At 46.7% G+C, this 16,223-nt stretch overlaps 1 protein-coding gene across 4 annotated transcripts in view; it reads right to left on the minus strand.

Moving 5' to 3' along the window:
- SLC4A11 (solute carrier family 4 member 11) overlaps positions 1-16,223 on the minus strand; it is a 1,288,767-nt gene that overhangs the window by 1,112,047 nt on the left and 160,497 nt on the right. For all 4 annotated transcript variants that reach the window (XM_069632247.1, XM_069632248.1, XM_069632246.1 and 1 more), the window contains exon 2: positions 14,071-14,121. In XM_069632247.1, coding sequence (XP_069488348.1) covers positions 14,071-14,121 — 51 coding nt within the window. The remainder of the gene's footprint in view (positions 1-14,070; positions 14,122-16,223) is intronic.

Raw genomic sequence — 16,223 nt, forward strand, 5'->3', positions numbered from 1 at the left:
GGGAAAGATAATGCTTGTAAATATATACTGAAAATTAAAAATCTTAAAATTAATTATGTCCTTTTATTTTCTAGGGAAATAAGCTTATCTAAATAGGAGGTTAAGCAAGCCATCAAGAACCTTAAAATAAGTAGAGCACCGGGACTGTATGGTTTTCCAATAGATTTTGTAATTCCTTTTGTGATACTAGGTTCGAGTGCTGGACCGTTCACTGAAGCAATTCTTATCTTATTCCCCAAACCAAATAAGGACGCCACCCTAATCAAAAACGGTCATCTTCTCTAACACTGATGCTAAAAGCCTTGCTAAACTTACTACAAATAAGCTTGATAAAAATGTGCCCTATTTAGTTCATGCTTATCAAACTGGGTTTATTAAAAGGCATGGCTTGTCCAATGCTCGTTTAGTTTGCAATTTATTAGCCCATACTAGAAATTCATATGACCCTTGTTTAGTAGTTAGCTTAGATGCAGAAAACGCATTTGACTGTGTGCATTGGCACAGTTATGTTTGAAGCACTTAAATGGCATGGTCTGAAAAACACATAATTTACCCCCTCCTCTTGTATTTTTTCTAAATGGTCTAAAGTGTGAGTTTGTTTGGAACTCGCACAAGGCTCTTGTGCTCGAACAATGACAGGAGCTTACGCAACCATGTTTCAAGTATGAAACATTTAGGGCGAGTAGCTTTGATATCTGTATGCCCATGTCCTGTAATGCGCTACCATTGCCCTTTTAGAATGTTGCCCTCAATGATTTCTTTTAAGAAAGCCATCAAAACATGTTTTAACATGGTGGTAGGGCAAGTCCTTTGCTTCGAATGCGCCTGCATTTTCTGGATTTCTTTTGTTGTATGTCTGTTGTTCAGTATGCGCCCAGAGGCCTTCGGGCATGTGGCGCTATAAAAGTAATAAATAATAATGTCCTCATCATTTTCTAGAACGTATCACGGATTTCCTTTGTCACCTTAATGTGTTCTAGCCTTAGAATCATTATTGCAAAGTATTAGAATAAATGATAAAATAGTTATCTAATTAAATAGCATGGCCATGCTTAGTTGGTGGAGCGATTTGTCTAGTTAATTCCTATAACAAATGATACTCCTCCATGCAAACTAGTGACACGACCCCCAGCATGACAAATGTGAAATTCAATAATAATATGAATTGAGAATGAGATATGGTAAGAAGCCTAAAAGGACCAGAAAAATAATTCCTGAAGGGGTCACATTCGCAACCTGCAGAGTCAGATCAGGTAAATGCACAACATCATGCCGAGCAGCGACTTGATGGTCCGCACCGTGGCAGTCTTCAGCATCAACAGCCGTTGCACCTGCCCTCGCAGGGCTGCCATCTGCTCGTCCGAGGGTGCTGCCAGGCAGTAGACTTGAGTCTGGCAACAGGAACAGTGCTTCCTGTGATGCTACCAAGCAGGACTTTGGATAGTTGACAGAGAACCCGAGATCCGTCAGCAGCCGGACGGTCCTCTGTGTGCTCGACGGCCAGTTCTCTTGAACTGGCCCAGATGAGCCAGTCGTCGAGGTACGGGTACACGTGCATCCCCTGTAGACGCAGATCCCCTGTAGACGCAGATGGGCCACCACCGGTGCCAGGCACTTGGTAAACACTGTGGGCTTGGACTTCAGAACAAAGGGGAGGGCCTTCAATTGATGGTGCTTTCCCTGCACTACAAAGCGCAGGAATTTCCGATGTTTTTCGTGAATGGGCACATGGAAGTAAGCGTCCTTCAGATCCAGCAACGCCAGGAAGTCTCCCTCCAGTTGGCCGAGCACGTGCTGCAACGTGACCATCCTGAATTTCTGGGACTTGAGGTATTTGTTGAGGCGCCGTAGATCTAGAATTTTCCTCCAGCCTCCGGTCGTCTTCTTTACCAAGCAGTATCTGGAGTAGTATCCAGTCCATCACCCTTTTCTTATCATGGCCCGTACTTCCGGCAGGAGCTGAAGGATGTGCTGTTCCTGCCAGACCACCAGAGGCATCCGCGGACACTTTCATTGGAAATACAGAGTGTGTCCGAGACCATCCAACACCCATCGGTCAGTGGAGATCTTTTCTCATTCGCTGATGAAGCTCGCCAGCTGGCCTCTCACCGGGGTGCATGGGTAGGGGCCAGACGTCCTGGCAGGTTCAATTTTGCTTCAGGGGCTGTGTGCAGCATTGGGAGCAACATCGGCCACCTCCACCGAAAGCCTTGGAACCGCCCCTGTAGGCCTCGTGGGTTGTGGATCGAGAGGGCTGGCGGTACGAAGAGGATCCCCTGCCGAAGCCCTTCGAAGATCTGCCGGATTTCCCTCCTGAGGAATGGAAGGACGGACGATGTTGCTGAAGCGTGCCCAGGGCACAAGCCGTCTGTGTGTCGGTCTTAATGGCCTGCAAAGATTCGTTGATGGCCTTTCCAAAGAGGTTGCCTCCGTTGAAGGGCATGTCCAGCACCCTCGCCTGGACCTCCTGACGGAAGTTGGTGGCTTTCCACCAGCCACGACGACTAAAGCAGACACTGTGCCCCAACTGTCGGAACCCTGTGTCCGCGATGTCCAGGGCCACAGTGATGGCATGGTCCGATGCCACCTCGTCCTCCTGGAGGATCTCCAGCGCCTCAACCCTCTTGTCGTTGGGCAGAAACTGCAGCAGCTGGGCCATCTTATACCACAACTACCCATCTTATCTGGTTATCTTCTTCCCTTTGCTGTCCGGAGGAACAGAGGCTGAAGACGAAGGGTTAGATGACTTCTTTCTTGCTGAGTCCGAAGAAGACTGCAAACATAAGCACTTGGATGCAGACTCTGGCACCCTGTGCTTTTTCTCCAGTTTATCCCTCTTTGCGCGGGCTGAGGCTGGGTTTCTCATCAACTCCAGGCCTTCGTCCCAAACATTGTCCAGGAGAGTCTTCCTCTTGGCCTCACGCCGTTGGTAAAGGAAACCTTTTTTCTTGGTCTTCTTCTGGCGTCAGCTGGAAGAGCTCCGACGCTCTGGCTACCATGGCATGGAACTACCCCACTTCGTCCAGGGGAGAAGTCATTGGCGGCGGAGAAATGCTGCTGTCGTCATCCGCGTCCGTACCCGTATCCCTGAGGGGGAGGGCATGTGCAGAGGTTGAGACAGTCGTGTAAGGTGCCATCTCCTCTTTTTTGCTGGGGGCTGGCCCGGTTGGGCCAGAAGCATCATTGGCATCCTCTTCTGGATTTCCGACACCAGTGTGTGGAGGGTCGAGAGGATGTCCAGCGATACGTCACTCTGAGGCGTCGGGGGAGTAGGCTTGCTGGGCCCAGCACCCTCGTCAGCATTTCTGCCGTTGCCCCCCTCAATCCCTCAGTGTTTCCCTCCTCATCTGAGTAAGAAATATCCGTACCCTGGAGCACTGTTGAAGTATCCCCCCCCTTTTTGCAGCTCAACGGGTCTGTCTCGGGCTTAGGGATCGCATCCTCTTCTCCGGCGTCTTCTCCACCGGCTTGGCTGAGGCCTCCCGCCTCAGGGGGCAGGGATACTTTGGGACTGTCTGGGGCCTTTGGATGGGGTCAGTCCCTTTTGCAATCGAGAGGGCGGCCGCCACCAGCTCAATCGTCGAGGATGACTCTGCCTGGGCCTTCAGGGGCAGGTCGGACACGTTTCCCTGGGCTTTGGTTTTCTACGGCATCTCCCGCAGATTCCCTGGGTTGGCAGATATACTCTTCAAGGAGGAGCTGGAGCGATGACTGGAGATCGAGGCAGATGATGAAGAACGAGCGCGCCCTGCCCTTTGCTGGACCCACTTGTGCGGCGACCACAACACAAACGGATTTGCAGTGCTTGGCCTTGTCTTAGGCCCCACGGGTGGAGCGCCCTCAAAGGACTTAGAAGCCTGCCACTAGGACTTGCCGCAGAGGGTAGGGGCCTTGGCGTCGAGTCACACCACCAACCTACTGTGACGATCCTTGACGGTTCACAATCTGCTTCCCTGTGGTCCGGATGGAGGCGGTAGAGGCACTGGAGGTGTTTGTCCTCTGCAAACACATTTTACAATCCGCGGCTGGAGCAGAGCTTGAAGAGGGAGCCTCAACCCTCCTCCTCCCACATTGTCTGGCATGCGGTGTAGGCCGAATGGCCTTCTGGAATCATCGATGAAACAGACGATTCTTGCCCTTGAGGGGCGTTGAAAGACGGCAACAAATGTATCCCTGCTTGCCGGTCAAAAATATTGACCAAAAATATAACTTTTTATCGAAAAAGCTGAACAACGTAGAAAAGCTCACAGAGCAAAACACGAGGACTCCAAACACTTGAACGTGCTGTAAAAATCTGAAGAAAGCTGCCAGAAGAGGGGCTTAGGGAGAGGGCAGTCATTGGTTGGAGGCAGTATGACCAAGAGCTCAGTGATTGGTTTATAGGAGAACGACAATATGTAAGTGAAAGTGAATCTGCTTTTTCCTTTTACAGAGTATTCCGGCCTTACGAAGGGGAATATTCATGAGCATGTGAATTCATGCCAGACACCATGCTGAAGAAGAGATTTAGTAGAGCATGTTTGGAATGTTAATAAAGGCTAATTGCATTATGAAAATTAGTTAATACTACCCCGCAATAAAGTCTCCAACGTTGAAGCAAGTCTTGGTGAGCTGAACATTAGCTTAGATCAGGACATGATGACAAAGAACACGGTAACAAACTTTGTTCCAATTACTAGATCTGCAAGTGAACAGATCAAGTGGAGCATAGTATGCACCGAGAGCAAGGATCTTTTGAATGACCAACTGAGGAAAGTCCGAAGACAGTTTGCCAAGCCTAACCAAAGACTCTAACACCGCTTCAATTCTGCCTGATCTGTGGTCATGGCAATCGCTTTGGGAACTACTCTGAATGGCAGAGAAAGCGCTATGAATGCTAATTTTAAACATCCAGGTCCATTCAAGGAGTGTGGGCCCCCACCTACCGAATACAGCCAGGTCCCTGAGCAGGATGCCTATGAGATTGGGTCATTCACTGCGATATCTAGGAAATCAAGATTCTTGGAGGCTTGAACCGATTTATAAGTGTTCAAGGGATAACTCGTGAGATATGTTTGGGAATAAGAAAACCAGTGGGAAATCTGGCCAATGGACCTCCGCAGCTGTAATGTTAAAGTAAAATTAGTACTAGGCCGATAGTAACCGTTGGTAGTAGTAAAGTGTGTTCAGAAGGCATAGATGTTTTTTTTTTTTTAGATGTCAAGACATTTTGTGTATAGCTGTACATGGACAAATTGTACCTTTTCACACAACATCCACTTTACAATGAACACCAGATTCAAAGATTGTCTATTGGCCAACAGAGAAGGTGACGTTCTCAAAGTTACAATACCTCATTTGATGGGACCATATCAGTTCCTCTGTGTTTCTAAAATCTATTTAAGCTCCTATACAGTTATGTTATGGATATTTATAGAGCGCACGTTCGCACAAGGGCATCATGGCGCTAGACCGGCAGAAAACAACTGATGAGGGAGCTAGAACAGAAATGTTTTAAGGGAACGACGAAAGATCAGATGGTCGGAGATAGCCTGCAAAGAATGTGGGAGAGCGTTCCAAGCCTTGGCTGCAAAAACAAACAAAAGAAAGCATGGCCGCCCATACGAGAAAGTCTGACCAAGAGAGCAGACTGAGAACGAAGGAGACGAGACGGGACATATGGAAGGAGCTTAGCCTGAAGGTATTCCGCCCCCAATTTGGAGAAGGCACAGTGATCCATGCATAGAGATTTGAAATGAACACACTTCTCAACGGGTAGCCAGCAAAGCTGCCGGAATAAGGGAGCCATATGCGCCCCCAACGGAGGATGAAGGACAGACCTGGCTGTGGCATTCTGGAGAAGCTGGAGACTGTTCGTAAGATAGCAAGGCTGACAGAGGTAAAGCGAATTACAATAATCAACTGCGCTATGTACGAGAGCTGCCACAACCAGATCTTGAAATTGAGCCAGGATAAATGGGAAAACTTTCCGCAAGATTTTCAGTTTGAAATGACCGGACCTGCAGACAGACACAACCTGGTCACCCATGGAAAGAGAGGAAGCAATTTTAACACCCAGGTTCTTAACAGAAAAAACAGGCATAGGAAAAAGGACCCAGAGAAGGAGGTCAGAAATCAGCCGTCCAAAAAGAGAGGATTGGAGGTACCAACAAGAACTTCAGATTTGTCGCCTTTAAGTTTGAGCCAGTTCGCCTCCATCCAAGAACCCAGGTCCTTAAGGCAACACCTAAGCCGTGCCCCAGTATAAGGTCGGGTAAGATCAAGGCGAACCAAGATCTGCGTGTCATCGACATAGGAGTAGTAACTGAAACCACGGGACTGAATGAGATGGAGAAGTGGCCTAATATAGATGTCGAAATGTCGGTGACAATGCGGATCCCTGTGGAACACCGCAAGATAACCGGTTTAGAACCGAAAAGGGGGGGAGAGGCTGATTGGGAGCGATCAGCCAGGAAGGCAGATAACCATGCCAGAACTTGACCTGACAAGCCAGCCGCCGATAACCGGTAGATCACAGTTGGAGAGGATTTCAGATATCTTGAAACAAACCCATGCCCAACAAATCTAATACGACACTGAACAATGCTTGAAGTACACAATGTGATATCCTGTGTTAGGCATTTAGAGGGCGGTGTGATAAAATAATCATAGCATGTGTTTGATAACCAATCCTTTATTTTGGCCTGGAGTTTTGCTCCGTTGAACAGCATGTATTAAACCTTGCTTATATTTAGTTTGCAATAATCACTAGTCACTGTGAGAAACCTAGGTTTTTTTTTCCCCAGTAGAGCCCAGGAATTCCTTATCCAAGTGGCCAGGACATGGCCATCGCTGTTGGATCCAGTTCCTGTGGGTGGAACAGTGGGGGAGGATCACCTGGGTAGGGGAGCCCAGAGTTATGCTCAGGGAGATGCCCCAGGTGAGGCATGGTACTCTACCGCAGAAGAAGAGAAAGAGGAAATCCAGGAGATGATCTTTGATTATTCCACCGCTACCTCCCTTCTAGCCAAAGAAGCTCCCTTAACAAAGTCCTGCCAGCCATACAACTCTGATAGACCAATTAGGAACCCTGTTACCTTTGAGAACCACATCTCCCAGAATACCAATCATTTCTCTTCCCATCCCTCTTTTTATGTTTTTCCGCACTTGCAGCCTGCTCAGACATTACTACAGTTCCCACAATCCCCTTGGTTTATTTTACGGTCCCAGCTAGTCTCGTTTAGCCTGCAAAACCTATCATTCCCGTCCATCTGATTATCACTTTCTGAATTTCCAGTCGAAAGCAACCAACACTTACAATTCCCAACATCATTGGTCATTCTCGTCCATTTCACAAACCTACCCATCATATCCCGTAGGATATTCTAATTCTTTAACTTTCCTCCATTTCCAACACGAACATCCTTGTACAAGAGACTTGTAATAAAACTTCACCTGACATGTCCCAACACAAGGGTCAGCGAAGTCAGGCAATTGACTTAAATCTCACACGCCTGATGGCCCTTCCTTTTCCCCACAGGGATAATAAAAGGTGGAGCAGGAGAGCACAATACAAGCAAGGCGAGCACGGCAGACAGCACGACGAGTCGGCTAGGAGAGAAGTGATCTTGCCCTTTTTGTCCAAGACCCGCGGAACCTTTGTGGAAGAGAGCCTAAGACCGGGAACAATATGATATGATATGGCATTTGTAACGCGCCTATACACAATTGTTTCAAGGCGCGACGAGGCAGGAGGGGGGGACAGGGGGAGAAAGACAACGATCCTACTAGGCCAGGTGTCATTCAGATCGCGCAAGTGCAAGGGTAGAGGGGAAGGGAAAAGTGCAAGGGGAAAGGGAGAGGGGAAAGTGCAGAACAGGGTTAGTAGAATACAAGATAAATAATATGGGCCAGCTGGTGGCAAGTGAAAGTTAAGTGCAGACAAGTGCTGGGAGGAGGGGCTGTAGGGATACAGAGAACAATCCCGCAGTGCAGGGGTTGCCAGGGAGACAGTGCAGGGAAGAGTGGCTAGGCCAAGGACCGAGATTAGGGAGTGGCCCAGTTGCAGATTCAGTGGATTTTAGCAGGGGAGAGCGGGAGAGAAAGCGGAGGCAAAGAGGAAGGTTTTGAGGTGCTTCCGGAACCGGAGATGGTTCTCCTCAAGTTTCAGGGAGGCAGGAAGGCTGTTCCAGAGGGAGGCCCCTGCTGCGGCGAGAGATCTACCCCCAACTCGTTGCTTGGAGAAGCGGCTGACCCTGATGGAGTTGGAGGCAGATGAGCGAAGAGCTCGAGAAGGAAGATATTTGGGAAGAGAGAGTTGAAGGTATTTTGGCCCAAGGCCCCAGAAGGCCTTGTGGACAATGCAGAGGGTTTTGAACTTAATCCTCGCAGCCACTGGGAGCCAGTGTAGTGATTTCAGTCCTGAGAGATACGGTCCATGGGCTTGAGGTCAAGGGCAAGTCTCGCAGTACTGTTCTGGATGAGTTGCAAAGGGCGGAGAGTAGAGGCAGGCAGATTTAGATAGAGGCTGTTGCAGTAGTCCAGCTTCGAGAGAACCAGGGCTCTAGAGACGGTGAGCTTCTGGGACAAGGAGAGGAAAGGAAGGATACCTCAGAGGAGGTGAAGCTGGTAGTGTGCCTTCTTAGAGACGTCCGATATGAGAGGAGAGAAAGAGTGTGGAGTCGAAGATCACCCCGAGGTTTTTTACACAAGTGTCTTACAGCAGACGTCAATGGTACACGGGGCAAGCTTACGCCGATAAGCAGGAGCGAGGGAAGCTCCCACGCCCGTGATACCGGTCTCGACTCAAGAGAAGCCAAAAGCCAAGTGGTTCATCACTGCCAGCGAGTCGAGGGGAGAGCCGGTGAGAACCAGGATGTGTGGAGTGAGAATCACAAAGTGGCAAGATTTTGAACCAAATTTGATGAACTATGAAAGAACTGTAAAAGAGTGAAAAGGGGAGACCAGCTGCAGAGGGAAACCAGCACCGCGTGAATGCTAAACTGAAGAGAGACTGGTCGATCCCCATCTTTGCAAAAGTAAAATTACCAGAAGGTCAGAGGAGGGCCAGCGAAATAGGTCAAAGTGGTCATCCAGATGGTCAAGAAAAATCCCTGTACAATCAAAAGACTGATCTACAAGCACTGTGAAAGAAAGGGAAGTGAATCCCAAAACCATTGAGTTGTGTAAAAAGAGAATATTGATAGTACTGAGGGGTCAGCGCCCAGAAGAGGGGGGCCCAGGGGTGAGCCACTATCACCCTGATCGAAAGCCACAGGAAACCCAATGAAGGGGGGCTAAGAATCGAGAGGGGTCAGAGCCCACCTGAGGGGGATCCAAGGGTGAACATTTGTCACCGCAAGATTGAAAAAAGTGAAAACAAAATTTAAGAGACAGCAAGAATGAACCCGAAGGATGGATGTCAGGGAAGAAGGGTCCTAGCCCGACAATGTGAGATCCAGAGGTGAAGCCATCATCCAAATTTCAGACATAAATTGAGGAATACAATACGTGAAGGGTCAGAAGAGGGAGACCCAGGGGTGAAACCATCACGCTATCTGAACTGCGGATTACAATTGAGGCGGGTCAGAGCCCAGAAGAGGGGGACCCAGGGAGTGAATCATTATCACCCTTACAAACTTTCATTTGGTTAAATGAACTTTTGTTTTTGTTATTTAAACACATCAGGCCTCGAAGGCAAGAGACTTCCAAAGGAAACAAGACTTGGCCGTCAACAGTCCTGAGAACTGCCATTGGAACTGTCGTCTCGTGCTGGAGAAGCCAGAGATTGTACTGTGCTCCAAGCTCCCATTTTACCCAGTGTTCTAAACATAAGGAAGGGAGACCCAGGCTACCTCATACTGACATTATTTGAGAACACTTCTTTCTTTTCTTCAGAACTATCCCACATCCCTTTTTTATAATAGTTGTAAGGTTTGGCAATAGGCTTCTTATTATAGGCCCTTTTAATTTGACACAACGCCACTAGGACTGCCTCATTTTTATTTGATGGTCGAAGCTTGCTCACATCTTAGATTTAAGTTTAGAATAGGTGTTTTTCCAACTTACATAGAGCATTCATTGTTCAACAAACAACCTTGAACTGTGATAACTTGTGTCTGTCTTACTTGTTGCCACCATAAATTCCTCACATTACCCATGTTTGGATAATGGCCAAGCACATTCTAAAGCATCGCCCATCTTCAGCTACCACCACTTAAAGGTATTGCTATATTGTGTCAATGTGCATAGCGATTTTCTTCTTAATTAATGTATCCTTTTATATTATTACTCAGCTTTAACTGGTTTGTTTGTGGCAATATTTAAAAAATGTCTTTATTACTGTTCTAATATCACTTTTAGATGAAAGTTAGAAAAGTGAGGTCTGTCGAATCTAGCAGATGGGCGTAGTCTGTTACCAGTAACTCCATTTCTCCGGCGTTGGTATCTTTCATAGATTCACATGCTGTGAATATTCCCCGTTGACAGGCTGGAAATCCCTGGTTAGTTATGTTATGTTATAATACATTTCCTAAAGGAAAAACTTTGACACATTGAGTGTCCTGCCCACATCGTTGTGAGTGCTTTGGTCCCTATCAATAGGACGTCGAGTGTATAGGTCCGCCACCGCAGCTTACCTCAGATTTGAACCAACCCTGCTAGTAGGAATAACACCCAGTCAGAAAGGTTGTTTGCCAGGAGGGGGCATGTGAATCTATGAAAGATACCGACGCTGGCGAAATGGAGTTACTGGTAAGAAACTACTCCCTTCTCCAGCATTGGATCTTTCATAGATTCACATGCTGCGAATAGATTGTACAGCAGCAATACCCAACTGGAGAAGACAGCTAGGCTATAAACAGATAAAACAATTTCTGCTTGTATTTAAAAGGCACCCACACAACCAATGACCCCTGAAGCTGCAGGGCTTACCTTACTGGAACAGTCGCTGTAGGACTGCCCACCTCATCTGCAAATCCTCTCTGTGCTGCTGCTGCTGTAGGCAGTAGTGCCTTGTAAATGTGTGAGGCACTGCCCATGTAGCCGCCTGGCAGATGTCCTTTATGGGTACGCCGGCCCATAGCGCTGCCGAAGGCGCAGTGGCTCTTGTGGAGTGGGCTTTAGTTGTTACCTTATTAGCTTTTGCATGACAGAGATCGTAGAAGAGATCCATTCTTACTATACCTTGTTTTGTTATAGCTTTGCCTTTTTTTTTTTTTTTTTTGAAGGTCCAAACGCAATGAACAGTTGTCTCGTAGTTCTGAAGGACGTCGTCCGGTCAAGGTAGTATTTTAAGGCCCTCTTGCCATCTAGGGAGTACAATGCCCTTTCCACCGGAGTAGCAGCTCTTAGAAAAAAGGTGGGCTACGTGATAGTTGTGTTTTTGTGAAACTCAGTACTTTTGGTATAAATTGAGGGTTGGTGGACAGAATCACTTTGTCCCTGGCGAATCTTGGGTATTTGGGAGGGTAGGGGGGTCTACCACCAGAGCCTGAAGCACCGAGACTGTTCTGGAGGAAGTCACCAACTTTATGTGGGTTGTAGCCAGAGGATCGAACAGAGGCTTCAAAAGGCCGACGAGAACCAGATTCAAACTCCACACCAGTGCTAATCTCTTTTTCCGAGGAAAAGTGCGGTACAGCCCTGTAAGAAAATGCTGGAGCAGTCTGTCACTGAACAGGGGCGGTTTCCCCCTCTAGTAATTCTGGAAATTGCTGCGAGGTCGACCATTACTGAGGAGAGTGCAAGATCCTCTTTTGCTAATTTCAGGAGGTATGGCAGGATCTGCTGTGGCTGTATTGCCAATGGTTCCAGGTCGAGTCTTCGCGAACACCGGGTACAAAACCTTTCCCATTTTTGGTTGTACGATTTATTTGTGGAAGGGGCACTTGCTGCTGCCAGTATGCACTGACATTCCTGTGGGACGTTTAGGTGGCCAAAATCATGTAATCAGTAACCACACAGTTAGCTTGAGGGAATGTAGGTTGTGATGCAGGATTGCGCTGCCGCTTTGCAATAGGTCGGTTTGGGCTTCCAGCAGGATCAGGTTGTCACCAGACAGTGGCGGAGGTCCGAAAACCAGGTTTGGCAGGACCTGCTGGGTGGTCACCAAGATGATCTTGCAGGGGTACTTCTGGATAATTTGGACGGTGCTCCGGATTAGCGGTATGGGAGGTTCATGGGAAGGCGAACGTGTCCCGATATGGACGTCTGCTCATGAATTTCTGGTACTTTTTGTTCGTCGCTATGGCGAAGAGGTCCAATGGATTTATGGCTTCCTCTAGAAAGGAGAGATTGGTAACTGACCCTCTCCATGCAATGCCGGGTGCGTGATGGTCTGCATAGGGTTCCGCATGGCCAGAGCGGTGGATTGAGCCGTGGACAGAAAAGGCTCCATAGATTTTGAGTGTTTTGAGCACCCCGCTAAGACCTTTTTTGCTGGTAGGCAAGTGTTTTCGCCTCTTTGTCGTTGAGTGGGCCTTTGACTACTCGTGCCCCGACAACTACCTGCGCCTTGCTTTAGGCCAGTGAGAACCTGATGACAAGCTGTGTTTGTTTCGTCAATGAGGATTCCGTTGTAGATGCCTTGTCCTAGCGCTTCTCCTTCGTCTGCGAGCCTGTTCTTGACGACAAGTGCATAGCCGACGATGGCGTAAGTTTATGGGAGCCCTTATTCGGTGGGAGGTCTGAAGACACCCGTGTCTTTGACGTCATCACTGGGCGTGACTTTTTCTTTGTCATCGATTTGGCCGTTGTCGTCGTTTGACCAGACAATGGTTTCTTTGTGGACTGAGTCATCACAGCCTACTGGCCCCTGATGAGAGGGAGACTGACCGTTGAACCGCCTGGCCCTGTCCTGTCGACGACTCTGCCCTCTGCTTTGGTGCATTTGAGTTCTCACCTTGTTTAGACTGCGTTTTATACCTTTTGACAGGTCTCTTCTGACCATGATCTATGGCCAGATGGGGGTCACTTTTCAGAGGGAGTTGTAGCTCCAACACTTCTGGAAAAGCCTGCTTCCGAGGCTGGGTAAGTACCTTCATTCAGCCAACAGATTAGGCAGAGGTTTTTTTTGCGAGAACCCGTAACAGATTTCGTAGTCTTTCGACGAATGATTGAGATACAGGCAGAACATGCAGTCCAGGTGACAGTCCTTCATAGAAGTCTGTCAGGCCGCAAGTTCCACAGGCCCTAAACAATGACTTTTTAGAGGTCACAGTTTCCATGGTTGTCGCCGACACGTATGAAGGATAAATGTAGAGTATCTGTGTTTTTGTAGAGAAAGGATTAGCCTTTATTAGTTGAAAAGAACTGCTGTCTCTGGCGAGACAAGCACGAGGATTCCTAACAGCAAAGATGACTGTTGAAATCTGATGGGAAACTGCGGGGGCGGAACCATGCACTTGACATCCTATTGGTGGTGACCAAAAGCACCCACAATGATGTGAGGACGACACTCAAGGTGTCAAAGTATGTCCTTTAGGAAATGTATTATAACATTACTAACTGGGGATTCCCAGCCGGTCGACAGGGAATATTCACAGCATTTCAACTGCACTAATGACTGTTGTAAAAGTAAATACATTGAAAGCCTACTACACTTTCCTTAATACATCTGGACTCAGCTATATAGGCACTTCCTCCAAGATATACCATTTCTAATATATGTGAAACATGCTATTCCTTCAGACAAGCTGAACTCCTTCCCTGACCAATGAGAGGTGGAGGGGGAGGAGGGGGAATCTATAAAGGACGCTATATTCTTGAAATGGGAAAAGAAATGCACACCAGAGAATCTCCATTTAACTTATAGTAACAGGAAAGGTATTCTTTCTATTTTCACAACCTACATTAAAAAATATACTTTTCAGGTAAGTCTAGTATCATACCAATATTCTAGCAGGTAACAAAATATTATGTTAAATCATTAAACATGTGGAAAATAACGTGTGTGTGTGTGTGTGTGTGTGTGTCAAGCATTCCATTTTTTGCTATGGGTAAGCGTCAACTATTAGACCTCCAGGGTGGGCATCACCCTACATAAACTGTATAAGTGGATAAACAACTTGACAAAAATTAATAAATACTTGCCAGTCTCTTCAAAAAAGTATCCATTTCTTGACATTGCAGCAGGAGGACTATCTGAAAAAGACAATACACAGTTAAAACCAGCTCCATAAATAACTGGATCAGGCTGAAAGGTGCAGATAAGGTTAACCTATTTCTGGAGATACCTCTACTCTAGTGCCACAACACTGGGGCATCAGAAAGTGCATCGATGAGGTCGGTATAACAGATAAAAGTGAGAGTACATTGTGTGTTCTGAGGCCTCTGGGCGTGTGGCGCATTATAAAAAGTAAAGGAACACAAATGCTACACGGTTTACAACTATTCTAGAACAATTAGCCGCTTACTTGCTGCTCATAGTAAAACGTCCTCAACAGCACTACAGATGCAGTGCTGATGTCCAAAATGTTATTGTAGTAAAGTGACTTGCAGGCTTACTCAGGTTACAACTAAGGGTTATTAACAAAACACTTAAGTTACAGTTACTTTAGGCAAGGACATAAGTGGACAAGACATAACACTGGCCCCATCACCCAGGCTGGGGAGCTCTAACTGCCTGTGCTTGGAACCATTGGTTAAACATTCTGACATTCACAAGGGAACACTCCACATGACATCACCAGCTAAACACATACACAGGAAGGCACCACATAAGAGTAATGTTAAAAAAAAAAGAAAATGAAAGAAAGAAAAAAAACACAGAAGGGCTTTTTAAGACAAAGCATTTGTAAAATGTGTTTTTCAAAGTGGTCCAATGATTTTGAAATGTGCAGTGAGATGGTTTTACGCTCACTTTCCGACACCCCAGGTAACTTACATAGCGACAGTCTCAATTTAACATATAATTCCATCAATCGGTGATGCCAATCATACAAGGATTGATGTGGCCGATAGTGTCCAGCATGCAATGCGTAGTACTTTAGGACTTTTTCCTACATCTTTGCAAGTAGCATGGCAGGCGCTTCGTGTTTATGTGTAGACTGACAGGACTAGCTGATGATGCAAGGTCAAACTCTGCTCTGAGTTTATGTGGTTGTGTCCCTGGCAACCCTTTATATGCTTCCTTGATCATGTGTGCAGAGATAAATAAAGTGTCAAGAAGCCTGTACTATACACCTGCATAGACATTGGTGAGAAGGAGCCCAATGGATGGTACAATCCTATCTGAAAACCTCACTCTACAAGTACTACAACTACTTTACCATCACTCTATGGGCCACTACATTTCTAGTTTTAGAGATGCACCATTGGTGAGTCATCGTGAAGTTGCCTATTGTGTTAGCACGTCTGAGCATTGCTCATGGTGTGCGGAGGGAGTGTATGCAAGTTGGCATCCACTTAATGACAGCATTACCTACCATATGAGGTTGGTACTTTAGAATATCTTGCCAATGTAAACCAGTCGACCTGTCAAATGATCGTAGCACATGGGAATGTGGTATGAATCGCCGTCAAATTCTGTGATTAGTTGAGCTGTCAATATCCGGTAGCAAAAAGCATTTCCACTATGCAAAAAGCTAAAATGGCTGGTTTAGGCAATGCCTATTTTTCAGTTGAAATGTTTGGTACATAGCATATTCTACAACCAATGCATTTTATTTAATTATTCGGACCCAACCAGCAAGGACAATTTCACAAGGTTTTCATAATGTAAATCTTGAAAATAAGTGGTTTCACATTGGTCAGTTGTGTCATTTAACCAGGTAGCGACATCCTGGGCTTGCAAATTCTACTAGACCCCTCACATAGTTGAGGAGTATTTATGAAATTAGAGGACTATTTGCATGGTACGAACTTACTGGCGAATACTATGAAATTCTTGGAGGTTTACTGTTTTGACATTTACAGCAAATAAAGTTTCAAAGGTCAAATAACTGTTGCTGGCAACAGTAAGGAAAACATTAATAGGCTTATGGTGAGCTACACAATTTTAAAGGAAGGGCCGGTAAAATGTGGATCATTCATCACCGTAGGTCGAGTAGGTATTTAAATTCATGACCTATTGGTCCAGCAGGATTTTTAAGAATTTGCAAGGGAACCACCGCCTTCACATCGTGTTGGGCGTCTGTACACTTATGTGTTTCAATGAATGCCTAACACACTCCTCCTACTTGCACCAGGCCTGTGACAACTACCAACTATGGACATTCCAAGGGGGGCACAATAGCATGTCCAAC

Source organism: Ambystoma mexicanum, chromosome 6q (genome assembly GCF_040938575.1).
Source record: "Ambystoma mexicanum isolate Mex_15411 chromosome 6q, UKY_AmexF1_1, whole genome shotgun sequence".
Lineage (NCBI taxonomy): Eukaryota > Metazoa > Chordata > Amphibia > Caudata > Ambystomatidae > Ambystoma > Ambystoma mexicanum.